Source organism: Parasteatoda tepidariorum, chromosome 10 (assembly GCF_982258835.1).
Source record: "Parasteatoda tepidariorum strain Cologne lab strain chromosome 10, Ptep-v5.0, whole genome shotgun sequence".
Classification (NCBI taxonomy): domain Eukaryota; kingdom Metazoa; phylum Arthropoda; class Arachnida; order Araneae; family Theridiidae; genus Parasteatoda; species Parasteatoda tepidariorum.
This window is the reverse complement of record NC_141764.1, coordinates 51,412,679-51,431,042: the sequence shown is the minus strand read 5'-3', so window position 1 is coordinate 51,431,042 and position 18,364 is coordinate 51,412,679. Positions and strand designations below refer to the sequence as shown.

Sequence of the window (18,364 nt, the reverse complement as noted above, 5' to 3'; positions counted from 1 at the left end):
TTGCAATGTTGCCAAATATAAGTAGCAATGAGTTTTTGAAACTTAAAGTATGCATAAACAAACTAATCATGACAAGCGGAAGAGTAAATAAGTTTTTTTATACTATTGATTATATTTTTAAGCCATTAATGTGTACCGAAAAAAATTATATGAATCAGAAATTTTTGACAGTTAGTTATTGAGACATAAACAAACCGCTCATAACTTGTTGATCATCAGGTACAAAGTTTCATCATCATGGCTGGCTTTGTAGAATTCTTCGGGAAAAATAAAGTGAATATTAGTAATTTTATTGCTTTTTTATGTTTTAGATACATAAACACTACATTAAAGTTCTGCACACAATATTCTCTCATGTGATCGTGTTTCCTTACTTGCTTTACATACTCCCGTTAAGATTTCTTTTTTTTTCTTTCTGTGAGTTAAATTTGTTAAGGACTAAAATATATAGCTGTAATAAATATACAAAAATCATTGCAAGAGAGGTGTTCCTAACTTTTTTTCCATGTGTACCATCTAGAGTTTTTGTTTATTCTATGCACTGGAAACTGAATGAAACTTATGTTACTTTCTCTACAACTATAGATAACAATCACATAGCGCATTGAACTACAATTTCCTTGGAGATATTTCCGTATCGTGATCTGTCGGTGCCAAATGTATTTTAAACTTGCTATCTTATAAATAAATAAAACATGTAGAGGTTTGCCTAGGAGTGACTAAGAGTAATACCCTTGGAGTTGGTCCCCTACTGGGATGTTTTTGTTTTTTCTTTTAACTTCTCACGGGCTTCTTCCTAAAGGTGCCAAAACTTGAAGTTTTTCTTCCCGTAGATCATAATTCGAAGATATTCCTTTTTTTTGTTTCTTAATATGAGTGAAATGTTTCGTATTGTTATTAGCATGGGCTTCAATTGTTCACTTTGTTTTTAATCATGAAAGCAACATTATCTTAAAACTGTTGTTGTCGTAAAACTGTAATCTATCTTGATAAAACATCCTCTTTAATCAAACTGTAAGGACTATTTCTGTAGTGGTACCTGTTAATGCCACCCGTAATTGCCAAGGCAACAAAGGAATTTTAAACATGCAAAAACTTTTAAAAAATTATGTAGATGTAATTTTAAAAAATTGTGTAGATGTTTGCTCGGAGATGGCTAATAGTTATACCTTTTAAGTTGGTCCCTTTCTCCCTTCTGTGACGTTTTATTTAGTTCTTCATGGGCCACTGCCTGAGATCAAAAAACGATGCGAATATTTTGGCACAGATACTGAAACGAAATGTTCCCAAACTGTATAAAAATCTATGTTTTACATTATAGATAGATTTTAAAAATCTTGTCAGATACTTTTAAGAATTAGTAATCATTCTATTTTATTATAATCATTTATTGCATATTGAAAAATTTATTATTAATCAAGATGCTAGGCTGTCAAGAATATATTTTATTTTTAAGTTTCCAATAGAGTGTCATTCATTCAGTTGCTCATTACTCGAATTGTTTAATTAACTGAACCAATCAACTGTCATGCATTTTTTTTTTTGCCTAATCTAAGATGTTTTTGAAGATTTTGGAAAGTGCAAAGTTGAGGAGGATTTCCTTATAGATATAATTGCCAAAAATTGGAGACTTTCAGGAAGTGGCCTGTGAAAAAAATAAAAAATCCAAAATGGAATCAATTTGAATACCTCAGTAAAAATTCAACAGTTTTTTTCCTTATTTTTAAAAAAAAAATTTGGAAGTTTAAAATTCTTCTGATTTGAACAAATACTGACATAGAAATATCCTCTAAAGTTTTGCTATCATTGCATCAAAAATTAAGATTATGAAAGGATTGGATGTAAGAAAAAACAACATAGTACTTGAATATGTATTAAACACTTCATTTAGGTTTTACTTAAAAAGTGAAGCATTTGTGAACTGAGTTTCTATGAAAAGCTAAATTTCAAAAATGTAGATAAGGAATTATTTGTTCAATTGTCACAAAAATTGAATTCCAAAGAGAAAAATTGCCAATGAAATTCTCAGTTTTTTACTGCATGTTTCATATCATTTTATTTTCATTGAAAAAATTTCAAGAAAATAAATAATACTCGTTACTGTGCAATGTAATATGTTCCATTATAATTATTAGTTTGCTTCTCTAATTGTTTGTTAACATAAAAAGAGGCCAAGAAGGGATTGTTTCTCTCTGTTATTTAAAGTTTAAACAATAGAACATTTTCAACACTTTATAATAGCAGTTACAATGATTTTAGTGTGCTTCCACTGGCTCAGTGTTACACAATTCTCCCATTCATTTATGTTTAAATTTATTTTTTAATCAACAAATTTTAGTTTATTTGTAATTGTATTTACAAATTTTAAACATTGAAAATATTTGTATTAATATATAATATGTTCCAGACTTTTCGTCCAAAAAAGAAGTTTCAGCAAGGAACTTTGCGTTATTCCCTTCATAAAAGAGCCCAAGCTACTTTAGTTTCAGCAGAAAACCTTCAAGAAGCTGTTAAACTACCTCCTGGAGAAAATTTAAATGATTGGCTTGCTGTTCATGGTACAGTAATGGCGCACTTTATGTTTTAATTGTGAAGATTTATAAAATTTTGTACTATTTCTTGTTTACATAGACTTATTTTGGTGGAAAATTTTATGACCTATTATATATTTAAAAAAACATGTCCTCAACATGTCCTTTCCTTCGTTTATCTTGCGAAATATCATTTGTTTATTATTAAAAATATCAAGTTGACATTGTATTTAGTTTCAAAAGGACAACAAGCAATAGTACTATTATTTAGTATTAGTACTTTTTAAAGTAGGCAAAATTTGAAAATAAATTATAATTAGTGTATCAAAATACTTTTACTGCAGGTATTAATTATTAAATGAAAAATTTTGAAAATACAATTTTTGTGTATGTTCTTTACGAAAAAATTCAAATGTTTGTTTTTAGTATGTTTTGATAAAGATACTGATTTTGCTAATAGAATTTTTGGGAAAGTGCCAATAAACAGGGTTTTCTTGATGAAAAATATTTTGTTCTTATTAGTCCTAATTTTTAACTGTCCTTGTATTCATGTTTTTTATGTAAGTCTAAGAATACAATTGCAATTTGTTAAAAAAAAATGGCTTTGAAGAATTAAAATTTTATATGTTTGATCCAACATACTTTTATTTTAAATATTAATACTACTAGAAATTGTGAAATTTGATAGTTCAAATTTAGAGACCGTCTACTAATTACATATATGGTTCAGTCATATAGCCTTACCGACTTGATTCAATGTTTAAATATTTTTAGGAATTCAATCATTCTACCAGAAAAAACTATTAATAATTTTTTTATTATCACATTTTCATGGAGAGGAATTTAAGGGTCATAAGCTTATTTATTATTTTAAGTAAATTCTTAAATAAATATTATGATCTAGGCTTTTTAAGTTGCGCAATTATAGATTTGCCTCTTTCGATTGATTTTAGAAATGATAGATTCCTATCAACATTACAATAATCGTAGGTTAGAAATTTTAATTGATGAATTGAGGGATCCATTAAGATTACTTTTGTTCAGAAATGTGAAGTATGAATCAAAATGTTCAAAAATGTGTGGTGTGTTTCTATTTTAACGTAATTGAAACTCTATGTTAAAATTATTTGAGTCATAAAATCTTAGACTTAATTGCATATAGTTATGAGAGACCATTAACTATTTGATTATCGTTATCTTTTAATGCAACTGTACTATAAATTTTTTCCATGCATTGATTTGAAACTATTAAACTTGTTCAATATTGATAACATTATTCCTGAAGTTAAAATTTTCTCTTCTAAGCAAATTAATTTTCTCTTCTAAAAATAGAATATTATACTAGGAGGCTTCGCCCCCTGCTCGCTGGCGCTCACCAACCCCCGGAACTGCTTTCACAGTTCATTTCGGATTGCTTCACAATCTAATGCTCGCTTTGCTCGCTCATTGGATATGTTCTTAACGTCTAGTTTTTGTATACTTTTTTTAATACTGAAGTTCCGAAAACTTTTCACTGTAGAAAATTCTAAACCTGTACATTTCAATATTAATTTGAAATTGCAAACAGTTCACATATCTTTCTTAATCACACTATTCTAAATTTCACTTGTTGAGAAAAGTAACTGTTGTAAGTTTTGTTTAAAAGTTTTTCCCACCAGAGGGCTAAAGCCATGTGTTGTAAAACAATATGAAATAGTAGTCTGCCACTGAACGCCGGATGTAAAGCATCGGCTTTGATGAAGATAATTTTGTACTTTTTAATTCTCTGAAGGGCGCCACCTCAATAATATGGAATTTGTAAAATAAATGTATATATTTTTTATTGTTGATGAAGCCCATCATTTTGGATTTTCATCAGTGTTCAGAAGCAGAACAACTATAAGTTTTTTATTTTATCACAAAAAAATAAAATGTGTAAAAAACAAAGAAAAGAGTAGTAAAATGAGTATAGTCATAGAAAAAGTTAAAATTTTAATATAGTATTTGTCAGTTCAAATAAAACTTTTTGTTTAAGTCACTGCTAACAATTCAAATTTTGCCGAGGCAATTCTAAAGTATAAATTAATTTAGTATTGTTAAGTTGAAACACAATATTTTTAGTTTTGATGTCAACAATACAATTCAATTTTTCACAAAAACGATTGTTTCCATTGTTAAGTTCAATGTCAATAATTCAAATTTTTCTGAGGCAACTCTTAACCTCTAAATATTATTTTTTTTTATGTACACATTTCTAAATGTTAGTATTCAACCACAAAACAACTTAAAGTCCTCAAATTTAGCATGAAGTTGTAAAATGTAATGAAAGAGGGTCGTAGCAATAATGAAAGTAGAAGTAAAGTTAGTACTGTAAAATTAAAACAATATTTTTAATCAATGAGCCAAGTTCTTCAAGAAGCAGTTGTAGAAGTAGGTTGTTTATTTAAAACTTTTTATAGAATTTCTTTAAGGACACAATTGTTAATTTGGGCATTTGGCGATACAACACTTTTAGAATTGAAGGAATTGTTACGTCAAGCGCGCAGGTATCATAATTTTGATCTAGTTGCGCTTCTATGTCATTTTGATTTATGTTGCTAAGTTAACTTTCAAAAAATTCTATGGCTGGCAACAGCATTTTTATTTTTTAAGTTGTTTATTTTTATTTCTTTTAGAATTCGTTATTTTTTTAGCGAAATATTTTTTAACCTAACAGAATTCTTTGCCGACTGTTTTCTCTATGAATGAAGAAAATAAAGTAAATATTTAACTGTTGTGAAAAGAATCTTATTTAGTTGTACAAAGTACTTCAGCCAAAATTTGGGAGCCACGTAAGAGAATTATATATATTAGATCAGAAACACATCATTAAAAGGCAGAATGAGTTGAGTATTGAGTATAGTTAAGTGCTCTCTGCTTATCGAGGCAGAATGCTAAGACGAGCTCTCTGCTTATTGAAGCAGAATGCTTTGGTGTTTTCAAAACAAAGCAAACGTTGCCATCGACGGAAAAGAAATACAGCCAAAATTTGGGAGCCACGTAAGAGAATTATATATAATAGATTATTCTTTTAAGATCAAATTTCCCTTTTTTTTTTTTTTTTTTTTTTTTTTTTGCTGTTAAGTAGGGCAAATAAGGCTTTTTTTAGTTTGCAGTTTTTTACAAGTAGTATTGTATTTGTATACTGTTCCAAAAAATTTCCTGATTTTTTTATTTTTTTAATTTATTTTTAAATGTTTTGATTTTTTCTTGTTTTTACTATGAAGCCTGCAGTAACGATAATAAAACCATCCTGTATTAGTGTCTAACAGCTTATCAATTTTTCTATACATTTTTAATCATATTGTTTATTTGAAGTAATATCTGTACTGCTATTTATTAGATAATTGCTTATCTTCTACCAATGCAATACTTATAAATAATACATAGAGAAAAAAATTTTTTAGACTACCATTAGTATTAAAAGTTACAAAAACAAAATTTTTTATATTATTTAAAGGAAATATTAGAGAAAATTCTTATTTAAAGATTTTTATTTTATCTCATAACCATGGTTAAACAGCCAACCCAATTTTGATTTTATGACTAGTGTTTATGTTATTATTTCTTCTTTTTCAGTGGTTGACTTTTTCAACAGAATTAATTTAATATATGGCACTGTGATTGAATCATGCACAGAAGAAAGCTGTCCAACTATGTCCGGGGGACCAAGGTAATTTTTCTTTTTCGAAAAATAATTAGCCAAGCACATATTTATGTATAATAATAACCTTTTTAGAACTAAATAGTGTTTTATATATTTTTTTTATTAATCTAGTTTTTTTAAAAAAAAACATATTAAACTTTTATTATTATTGGATTATAATTTTGTTATTGGGGATAATGAATTTGACTTTCATGAAGAATTATAATTTTTTGGCTATATAATTAATTGGAGACAATGAATGACCTTCTTAATAAAGAAATTTAGTTTTTGATTGAACATATTACTTAAAAGTAAAATTCATTGGCATCAATAACATTATTTTAATACTTCTTTTTTTCAATAATGTTGGCAGCTGTGTAATATACTAAAATACAGCATTTTAATGCAGCATTTATAATTTTATTAATACAGCATTTATAAATAATAGACACAAAAATAGCTAAGGAGTATTAATGTATTTTTATTTCAATTTATTTCCAAGCTATAAAATTTCTTTTCCTATTTATAAAAGTTAATCTTTTATTGTTGATTGAAATTCAATAATATTTCATTGTTTAAGAACTGTAGAATTTATCAATTCACTGTTCTCTGTAGAATTTATCAATTTAATAAATTTCATTTATTCTGCAAATATTTCAAGTTTTCAAACATTCACAGTAGAACTATGAAGTTTTGGAGAGATTTGCATTAGTTTTTAATAAAGGTAAATAAGAAAAAAAGAAAAATAGCATTTAATATTATTTTTGTATCATCAGTATAATTGTACTATGGAATGTCTTATGTGTTCTGACAAAAAAATTTTTTTTTATTTAGTTGTATAAGTCTGTCTTTTATTATTAAGTACAATTCAATAATGATTTATTGTTTTAAGTTGATGTTGTGCACCAACATTGGTTTGGTAATTTTTATTTATTCTGTATACTTTACTTCAACAAGTAAATGAATTTTATTTATAATAGCTTGATCATTTTATGATAGCTAAATCAAGAAAAGAGTTTTTTGTCAGAAACTAGTTATTTTTTCGTGATCAAGTAAAGTCTTTGAAAATTATTTTGCATTTACATTTTCTAATGTGTTTAGTGCTTAATATTTTTTGAATGCTTAAAAGGTGCTTATTTTTTGTTGAAAGATTTGGCTATGCTCCCTGATATAGATTACTTTTGAATGTCCCCATGAAAAGTGATTTCTTACTGCTAGTTAAATATTTGTAAATATTGATTTGCAGATTTGAGTATTTATGGGCAGATGGTGAACAATACAAAAAGCCTACACGTCTACCAGCACATAATTATATATCTTTGCTTATGGATTGGATCGAGAAGCAGATTAATAATGATGGAATTTTTCCTGTGACAGTCGGTATGTGTTTTGTTTACTTTATTTCTGATCAAACTTTTTTGTTTTTTCATTATTTTAATATACTAAAGCAGAATTCAATCTAAAATAAAATTGTTCAAGTCAATTATTAAATCGTTTCTTGCTTTGTTAATTTCAAAGCTGAAAAAGAATAAAGTTTGAGATCATTGAAAGAAAATTAATTTGCATATTATAGTTGCAGTGATTTAATTTAATTGTAAAAATCTAAAGAAAGGCTCTAAAGTAAAAAATTACCAAGTATTTAATTTTGCTAACTGTTAGCATATTTATCATCTGAATCTTTGCATTTTGGTATCATAACATCTTTCTATTTTATAAAACCTATTAATTAGATTTGGGGAATGGTAAAAGTGTAAAAATGCTTCTTCATTGCACTTTTCTACAAAAGTTAATTACTATTACATTTTGTTGCTTCTATGGGATTAAATATAAAATATTTTTTGAAATATATGCCTGCATCATTATTAGTTGACAATTTTGATCAAAACTACTATAATGTACTTTTAAAAATAAATTTGCCTTAAATTTTATTCAAAGATATCAATAATATATTTGAAATCTTTCTTTTGTTTTAATTTTATAGTAAAATGATTGTTTTTCTTTTTTTATTACAGACATTCCTTTCCCTCGCAATTTCATTCCAACTTGTAAAAAGATACTTACTCGCTTATTTAGAGTATTTGTGCATGTTTACATTCATCATTTTGATAGAATAGTAGCTATCAGAGCTGTAAGTATTATCAGTTATTATTTCTTTTGTTGTAAATTTTGCTTACATTTCTTTTTAAAGATGGGTTGAAAGATATTTATGTTCACAAGCTCATGTTAATGAGTATGGCATGGTCAATGATAAAGAAATCTCTGACACCATTCTGTCACAACTGTAAGTCCTCTTGTTGATTGTTGTAAGTTTGGAAAGAGGGGCTGTCACTGGCCATGTCATTTGGCTGGTATTAAAATTATGCAGCATTCCTGTCATGGACGTTAAAAGATAGAGCCCTGAAAAACGGGTTGTGGCTGGGTAGTGTGTGTTCATGTTAGCGAGTATTTACTTGATATTCTCCGTGTAAAATAAAAATTTAAAACTGGTTTAAAATCATGTTTTTCATAAAGGTAAACTAGTATATTCCTTTTCTATACATGGTTGACTCTAGAAATTGTTACAGCTGTAAAAAAAAAAAAATTAGAAAATAATAAGAAATTTAAAAAAATTAATTAAGCTAGGTGAAAGTATGCATATTAAAGACTGTATTTTAGAGTGGGCAAAAAATTTTCAGTTTATTGGTACCAATCATGCATATGACTGTTATATCATGCATTTGCATAGTTATCATATTATTTAACATTCTTGTTTAAGATTCTGCAAATTGTATTAGGATGCTTAACATGAAATGTACTTTCTACTGGTTGATTATAAGGGTGCTAGAAGTTCAGCTTACAAACAATGTAAGCATTAGCCAAATAAGTACATACTTAAAATGCATATTATAATATATTTAGTGAGGAATCAGAAATTATTGATTAAGTTGTGGAAGCATTTAGATTATTATAATAATAGCTAAATTGAGATTTTTGGTTATAAAAGTATTTATAAAAAGCTAGGATACTATTATAAATTGAATGCTCACAAAGTATATCATAATAGGAAGTTGTTTTATAAGAAAGACTTAATTATATTTGCTGAATTATTTAATATCTTTAATTTCAATTATTAGACCTTTGAAATTGATAAAAAAATGTTTAGTGATGTATATAAAAGTAACATTTTAAGTGAAAATATATTTCTTCGTGCTTATTTTATATTTATTTTTAATCTTTTTTTATTTTTTATTCTTACCTTTTTCTTATTTTTAATTAATTTGTTTGTTTTTTTATTCATACTTTTAGGAAGCACATGTTAATACCTGCTACAAACAATTTTACTACTTTGTTAAAGAGTTTTGTCTTGTCAGTGAAAGAGAACTTGAACCATTGGTAAAATTGATTTTTGTTGCTATTTCTTTTATATAGTTTTTCTCTCAGATTTAAATTTTTTTTCTTAAGAAATTACAATTACTAGGCAAAATAGGAAAAACTGTTTGATTTACATAAGTGTAGCACAATTAAATATATTGGTTATTGCATTACTGTAGTATTGTGTTACTGTAGAACAGAATTGCACAACCTATGGCCCATGTACCATAAGTGGCCCACAAAGCCTTTTAACTTGTCCCTTGAACTCTCTAATAGATTCATAAAAATATAATGGGAAAAGAAAAAAAATTTTTTTTTTAAACCCTGCTTTGTAACAGTAAGTTACTGATCTGGTTCGGCCTTTCTCTTAAGTATTAGAGTATTACTTTTTCATTATGGAAGTTCAGTTTATGCATTGAAATGAAATGTAATTTATTTACTTAAGAATTTGTGCAAATAAACTGAAAAAAAGTGAGAAAAAATCGAATTTGATAAGATAAATGAAGAAAAAAAAATTATTTCAAAATTTTATTACCAATCATCACATTTATTTATTGCTGTATTATTAACAAATTTTGTTTTCTAAATATTAGTTAACCTTCAGAACAAAAATAAATTAAAGTTACCTTTTTTTCCCTTTGTATTTCTATAAATTCGCCATAATTTGCTTTGTAATCTAATTAGTACATTTGTTCAAATTTATTTACATTATTTTTATTACCTGCAGTAAAAGATTAATTATATATTGCTAACTCGTTCATGAAACAGAATCTAAATACTCCCTTCATTTTCCTAATTACAAAATTATATTAATATTGACCTCCAACACTGTATCATGTAGTTTTTGTGGCCCACTACCTAAAATTGGTTGCACACCCATGCTGTAGAATCTAAAAAAACTGTAACTGTTGAAAAACTGTAGTATTAACTGAGCCTTTATGGATAATCAAGATTATATTGTTAACTATTAGGTATAGTTCAAATTTTATTTTCAACTTAACCTACAGTAGTACCAATTATAAATTCACCAAGATAAGATTAGTCAATCAAGCATTTGTTAGAAAAAATAAAAAGTTTTTTTTTTCGATTTGTGTTGTATTTATTTAAATTTTTTTTTGCTTGAAAACCATTTGTTTTGTAATTGCTAAAGTTTATTTGTGATTCAACTGCAAATCTATGCCTTCCCTATTGCTGCTTGGGGAAGTTAAAATTTGTTAAAGTATCTCAGCACATATTAAGTTGATCATGAAGCATTTCTCATTTCCAAAACACCACACTAATGATAAACCTATTATGATCTTTTCAACTCTGATATCCAAAGATACATACGGAATAAGGGAATTAATGATTAAAGCAGAATAATTAGCATAAGAGAAAAATAATAACTAGATTTTTTTATTTTTAAAAAAAGGAATTAATGGTAACAGCATTTCTTTACTATTCCTTTCTATCAACTGAATCCTTCCATGTATATTACCATTAAATTGCTCATCCCCTTTGTAGCAGAGCTTGAATAACAGTAGTCCGTGGACCTGGACCACTATAATTTGGACTATCATAAAATAATTATTAATGGCCTCCCAAACTAGCAATTAATATTAAGTGATGGTATTCTAATTTTGGTTAATTTTTATTTATTTTGTATGTTTTTATTATAAAATAGCATATTTAATCCCAATTGCGAACATTGACATTGTAATTTTTTATTTAATTTAATTTTTATTTTTTAAGAAATCTAATACAGTACAGAACCCGCTATCCAGAAAACCGGAACGAAATTTGATACATTTTACCGCCATTTAAAAAAAAAAAAAAAATTTCCTCATAAGGTTTTAGGATTTTTCATTCTTTTTTGAAAGAAGTTTACCTTACCATCATTTTGAAAATAATCATTAGTGTATTACTTCATCTTTTTTTCTTCTATTTAAGATTATTTCCAAATATTTTTTTCATTTCGGTGGGTTTAACAATAAAAAAAAACGGCTCTTTGTAGCAATTCAGAAAACCGGAAAAATCAGTAATCCGGAATAACAATGGTCCCGATCGTTCCAGATAATCGGTTCCCTACTGTATAAGCTTGTAAATTAACCATTAAAAATGTCTACAGACTAGTAATATCTTTGAATTTAGGTCCTTGGGATTAATGACTGAATTTTTAAATTTCATCTGTTAATGTAGAAATATTTATTTTTAAACATATTTACTGATTCATAAAAGAAAAATGTTTTTTTAATAGTCTTAACGTTAATTTTTTTTTTTTACATTTTTTTTTAAAGATTGATTACATAATATTTATGACATTTAACAACATTTTTCTTTTTCTTATACATTTTTGTTACATTTCAGGTTGAAATGACGAGAAGAATCTGTGAGGATAGCACAACCAGACTATATCAAGAGGGTAGAAGGTCATATAGATGAAGACTGACATGTTATTATATTTATTTGCTCACTCATATTTCATTTATTAAGTTGTTATAATTTCATTAAGATACTTCATAGTTTTTAGATGTGAGTAGGATTGAGCTCAAATACCACATTAATTCACATTATGCATGTTGTTATTTTATTGTTTCATTTGAAAGTAGTAGTCAGATTCCTTAATGTTTTTTTTTTTTTTTTTTTTTTTTTGTTAGCGCTTATTTATTAAAATGCTGTATATACATATTGAATGAAATATGTAAAATTTCTGTTAGTTATTACCATATAGCTAGTTTGAAATTTGGCAGTTTATAAAAATGTTGTTTTATTTTACTTCGGTTACTATGTTTCCTATTAAGTAGCTGTAAGAGCTTTTGTTGTAATCTTATGGTAGCTTTTTTTTTAAGGAATCTCATATTTAGTTGGAAATTAATCACATAAATACACATTCCTGTAATGATATAGTGCTTAAGTCTATTGTGTGAGATTAGAGGTGAGATGGGCTTGAACTCATGATAAAATTTTCATAAACTTTTTTACTACATTCTACTAAACTTTTTTACTACTTTACTAAGGTATTTTTACATAAAAATGCAGTAGATGAAGCAGAGCAAAATGAAAATAAATTCTTAAAGGTAAGGGTTTTCTAAGAGGGTTTCTGATTGGGAATCTTGCAGGCGATAAAAAACTTGGAAGTTTGTTATTGCTTACTATGCTTTTGCATTTCTCTTTTACATATGATTCAAGGTTTTTCTCATTTGCAGTCTGTTTTATAAGTTACTGATAAAATGTTCTAATGATTAATTTTCATGTCTAAACATCAAAGACCGAGTAGGGAGTCACCAAAATTTGGTCTTTATTTAACATATATTTTGGACTAAAAAGTAATTCTATGTATTTCAGACGTATTCTATGCATTTCTTAAGACCTGGACTCCTAAAATCGAGCCAGCACTCATTCACTATCAGAAATACTAACTGCTCCGGATTCTACAAAGTATTTTTAAAAAAATTTAGTCACTATAAACCAAAATTTGCAGATTTTTACTTAATTTTAAGATTTTTTTTTTCAAGGCTCTACATGAAATAACTGCAACCAAGTGGCATTTCATATAAAGCTTTGAATTATTTAGAAATAGTGGTGGGCAAAGACCCGATAAATTGAATTTACTCGAACATACATTTTTCTACCACAAGAAAACATTTTCCCTCAATCTGGAGTAAGTTGGCATCTCTGTATTGTGTGTTAAATAAATTTTAAAATAGAGTATATTGAAAGAGTTTTTCAAGTAAAGAATAAGAATTTTTATTGCACATTACAGTTGCTTATGGCAATTTTAATTTCTTAAAACTAATTTTTTATAGCTTATTTGGACTATTTTTAAATGTTTCAAGCATTTTTATAGTATTTTTAAGGGAAACTCAAAACTACTTGTTATTTTTGTTTTGTCATTTTTTTTTTTTTTAGCTTTAATGAAGAACTTTTAGTATTTCCTGTAGCATGCTATCAGGTTTAAAGAGGACTTTTTAATTTATATAAAATTAAACTAGAGTGCAAAGCATATTTTATTTTTGTTAGAAATTTATAATTAAAAGTTATGTTTTGAAAACTTGTTTTAATCGAAGTTAAACAGAGGTTTTTAATTTTACAAATTAAATACATTATTAAATCGGTTTTGCTGTGCTGTTTCTCAACTCTAAAAAACTGAGCTTAAAACAGTGTTACTCTGTAATTAATCATTTGACTAAAAATAGTTCTTATTTACATATTTCCTTTATTTATGCCAAGCTAATTAATGTTTCTAAACTGGCAAAAAAAAAAACAAGTTTTTTTGACAATTGTTTATTTAATTAGGATTAAGATGACACCATGCCACGAGAGAAACTTTTCATCACAAATTCTGTTTCACCTCCATAACTAATTTAAAGTATAGAAAAAGCAAATTCAGACAAACCTAGAGTAGACCTTGAAAGCCATTGCTGAAAAAAATTCAAAAAATGAAAATTCAAGCAAATTATTGGAAGAGAACTTTCCTATTGTATAATCCTAAATTATCCTCTTATAATTTGTTTCTGTTTTGATATTTTGGAAATATCTTTTCAGTATATGAAACTTCATTTCTTACTCTAGGTTTGCTTGAACTCATTTTTCTATACTTTAAATTTTCAATTATTTATGGAGGTGAAAAAGAATTTGCAATGAAAAGTTTCTCCTGTGGTATAGTGTCCTCTTAGGAAGATGTAAATATGTTTTTGTGATATAAAACAATAATATATAATATTTGTAATTTTTGAAACTCTTAAACTTGACCAGCATCCTGATTTTGCAAAGCTGGCTGAAATCTGGTGTCTATATAAGGAATTTTTAGTTAACTAGAGTTAAGAAGATTTGTTGCAATTAGGATAAAATTTAACGTTTGCAATCTTGAAGACGTTAAAGTCTTAGAGTAGCATTTCGATTTTGGAAAATTGGCAAAATTCTGGAGTCTGACTAATATTTAGGCATCTAGGGTTAAAGTTGCAATTATGTTATTTTTTATGTCTTAACTATTGAATCAAATGAGATATATTTTTCTGAGAACGAGGGACCTTCTTCGTAGTTATTAAGATTTAAATTACGATATTAGTTTCATGTAATTTACATGGAGTTGTGCATTTTTTTATAAGCATACTTTCAAAATGGAAGAATCTTTCAACTTAACCTAATAAGTTTTTTCTTTATGCATTTGTTGTATTGTTTACAAGGTATTTCATGTAGTTAGTGCTTATTTTTTTAATGTTTTTTTACAAGCAATCGTACATTATTATAGCTTGTGCTCATAATATTTCATCTCGGTTTCTAAAGCCTTTGTTTTAACTATAAAGTACAGATTTACTAAAACATGACGTTTGGCATTAAAACTCACAAGAATCGGCAAGAATTCACTTAATTCTTAACTGTCTTTGATTGCCACCATTCGATTGTCAGAAAAAATAATTTGCTATCTTTATTTAAATTCACTAAGTGTTCTTAAACATATGACAAAGCTTCAAAAACTCTTTGTAGCAGATATTGTTGTTATATAAATTGAACTATTATGTACAATGTGATTTTGGATAGGCTATAAAATTCACTTTAGCATATAGTTTGAGAAATGTAATATCTAAATAATTCTGAGTATAAACATTTTGTTTTTGAATGAATAAAATAATGTAATAAAACAAAATAAATTAAAAAGCAAAAGACATGTTGTGTAAACGTGGTGTTTCAATACTCCATTTTTTAGTTATAGAGTGTTAATTTAATTTTTAAAAAAATCAAAATGCTTGTATTATCATAAAAATTTGAAATAAGTTATAATGAATTGTAATTTATTACCATATAAAAGAACTTTTTTTTTTATCCTTTCATTACATTAAGAATTATTATTATTTTTGTTTTTGAGGTATGCAAATTATAAAAGGATGCTTGGGAATGTTATGTAATGTTGTTTTTAAGACATTCACAAAATTGATATTATTATGATAATATTTTAAATGATTATTTAAACCCAAAAGTTGAACCCACATCCTATTATTGTTTTAAAATGTTTGGCTGAAAATGTTTTGTTATTAAAAATTAGCTTATCAGATTATATAATAAATTTGTTACAAAAATGTTATAGTTTTTTTTAAGTTTATAAAAAAAAAATTACAATTGGAAAATAATGTAAACAAAATTTTACTACTTTGAAATTTTTTTTACATTTAATAGCATTGTTAAAAAAAGATAACTATACATGTTCATAATAAACAAAGCAAAAAGATAATTAAATGTATTTATAAATCATAAATTTGTATTCAAATGAATTTGTATACAAATAAATGTATTTGATTACAAATTTTGTGACTATGAAAGGGTTTTTATTATCATTTTTATTCTTTAGTCACTTCATATTTGTATGAGTGTAAATTATGTGTAAAAAATATTACAAGATTGGTAATAATTATGAATTTATGGCATCTTATTATTCAGGATGCATAATTTCAAAATATGAGTATTTTTATTGATATTTTATAAAGAACTTTTATACATTTAGTACAGTTATTTAAAGTACTTTAAGAGCCATTTCTTGTTAATATTATGTAATGATATCACTTTAGTTGTATAGCTTATATATTGTACTTATTTATCAAAATATTTAAAAATCCAATTAAAATTATGTCATATGATTTAAAGTAAAAAAGTATTAAGTAAAATGAATAATGTGTTTTAGTGATAAATGAGGGTTTTTTTTTTTTTTTAAAACTTTTTTAAATCTGATATTAGTTATAGCATAGTAGTTGGGATGTGATTAGCTTACTGTTGCTAGAAAAGGGGTCAAAAATCTAAAAAAAAAACATGCTTACTTACTAGTATTTAAATTGCTTAAATTTTATAATCTTTTCTCGAAAAAATAGGAAGATTTTTAAATAATCATAAAATTTACTGATCTAGTACACTGATATAGTTTTAGTATTTGAAAGATTTCAGACTAAAATGTAATGTATTTACAGAGAAAAAGAATTTGATTGTTAACTTGGTAATTAATTATAAGTTTCAATACATGTTTATAATAGTACATTTACTGTTCTAAAATTTTTATTTTAAACTTTTATTCTATTTCTACTGTTTTTAGCAAAATATCAGAAACATTTATATATACTAGTATGTATATGTATTATATATATATATATACTAGTATGTATATGTATTATATATATATACTAGTTGTTAGGCTGATTAAACCAGGCAATATATATAATGCAATATATTTTACATATATACAGACTTCAGATTGATGACCGTTTTTGTTCATTTTGTGGGAGTATCTGGTCTGGTATGTTTAGTTTAAGTGCTACAATCAGGGCCGGATTAACCTATAGGCACGTGCCTAGGGCCTACGAAATTCAGGGGCCTACTAAAAACTTGGGAGAAAAAAATTTGTTGACAAAAATAATTTAGCTTTAAAAACAACAAGTGTATTTTGCACAAAATTATGAAGATACAAAAAAAAATATAATATTTTTCGGTAATAAATTATTTTGCAGAATCTTATGTTCTAATATATTACTTTTTTGCGATTTTTGGATTCAACGAAATCTTGTATTATGCTGTCGAATTCCAAACTACGCAAAATGTCGTATTCAATAGACATAAGTGCGAGCGATGCCAAATGATCTTGATTCATTGTTGAACGCAAATAATTTTTATCAATTTTAACCTGGAGAAAGATCTTTCTCCTTCTGCATTTGATCCAAGAATCGACAAATATATTCTTAATGCAATATGAACGTTAGGAAAAGTATTCACTAGTTTATCTTTAACATAGTTATCGATCAACTAATCATAATGGTATTATCGATATCGACTACAATATCGGCAGTATGTCGGTATTGCAGATAAAGTTCGATAAACAAATTTGTAAATTAAAATCCATATTAATAAAAATGTAAAAAAAATATGCAAGAAAATTTTAGCATATATTTTGAAAAGAGGAGAGGAGTGGGGAAAGGAGTGGAGGGCCCAAAAACGGCTATGCCTAGGGCCCACGAAAGGTATAATCCGGCTCTGTGCCTAGGGCCTACGAAAGGTATAATCCGGCTCTGGCTACAATAGCTATGCAATTGCTAAAATTTTTACACTTTAGAATTAAATTTTAGTGCTTAGGCTGATTAAGCACGTATAATGATACAATATATTGGTTCATCACTAAAGGTACAGACTTCAGATCAATGGCTGTTTTTCTACAGAAATTGTATGTGTTATGAGAATGGCTCCTATGTTTAGTGTTAACTGTTATGATATCTATGCAATTGTTAGCATTTTTACAATTTTAAGGCGGATTAAGCACATATAATAATACAATATATTTGTTATGCACAAAAGGAATAGACTTCTGATCAGTGGCTGTTGTTCTACAGAGATGGTACATGTTGTGAGAATTTCACATATGTTTAGTGTTAACTGTTACAATATCTATGCAATCGTTAAATATTTACTTCTATGCATACTCATTGTTTATGAAATGTGACATTGCTGCAATTCTGTTATTGAATGTTTCTTATTAAATTTTTTCTACGAGAGATTTTTGCTGAAGTTAAGGTATATTATCTATTTTGAGAAGTGTTAATATTGAATTCTGTGATGTTTATGATCAATTCCTGACATGTATAGAAAGATTATTTTAATAAGTGTTAGTTTTTAAATCAAATATTTTATACTATTTTAATGTTGAAATAGTTATGAATTAAAATTATTGCCTTTAAATTTTTGCTTTATGCAATGCCTAATTACTTGCCTAATTAGGCTTATTTTGCATTGAATTTAAACTTTAGCTTCTTTGGATTGTTAAATCTGTTATCTTCTGCATTGTTGTCAATAAAAAAATTATTGATTA

General features: G+C 26.4%; 1 protein-coding gene across 1 annotated transcript; it reads left to right on the top strand.

The window, feature by feature from the left end:
- Positions 1 to 121: 121 nt before the first annotated feature.
- On the top strand, positions 122 to 18,364 carry LOC107447392 (MOB kinase activator-like 3). Its single transcript, XM_016062302.4, has 7 exons — positions 122 to 273; positions 2,408 to 2,558; positions 6,129 to 6,222; positions 7,442 to 7,575; positions 8,208 to 8,323; positions 9,481 to 9,567; positions 11,893 to 18,364. The coding sequence occupies exons 1-7, from the start codon at positions 238 to 240 to the stop codon at positions 11,965 to 11,967; spliced, it is 693 nt and encodes a 230-aa protein (XP_015917788.1). The 5' UTR covers positions 122 to 237; the 3' UTR covers positions 11,968 to 18,364.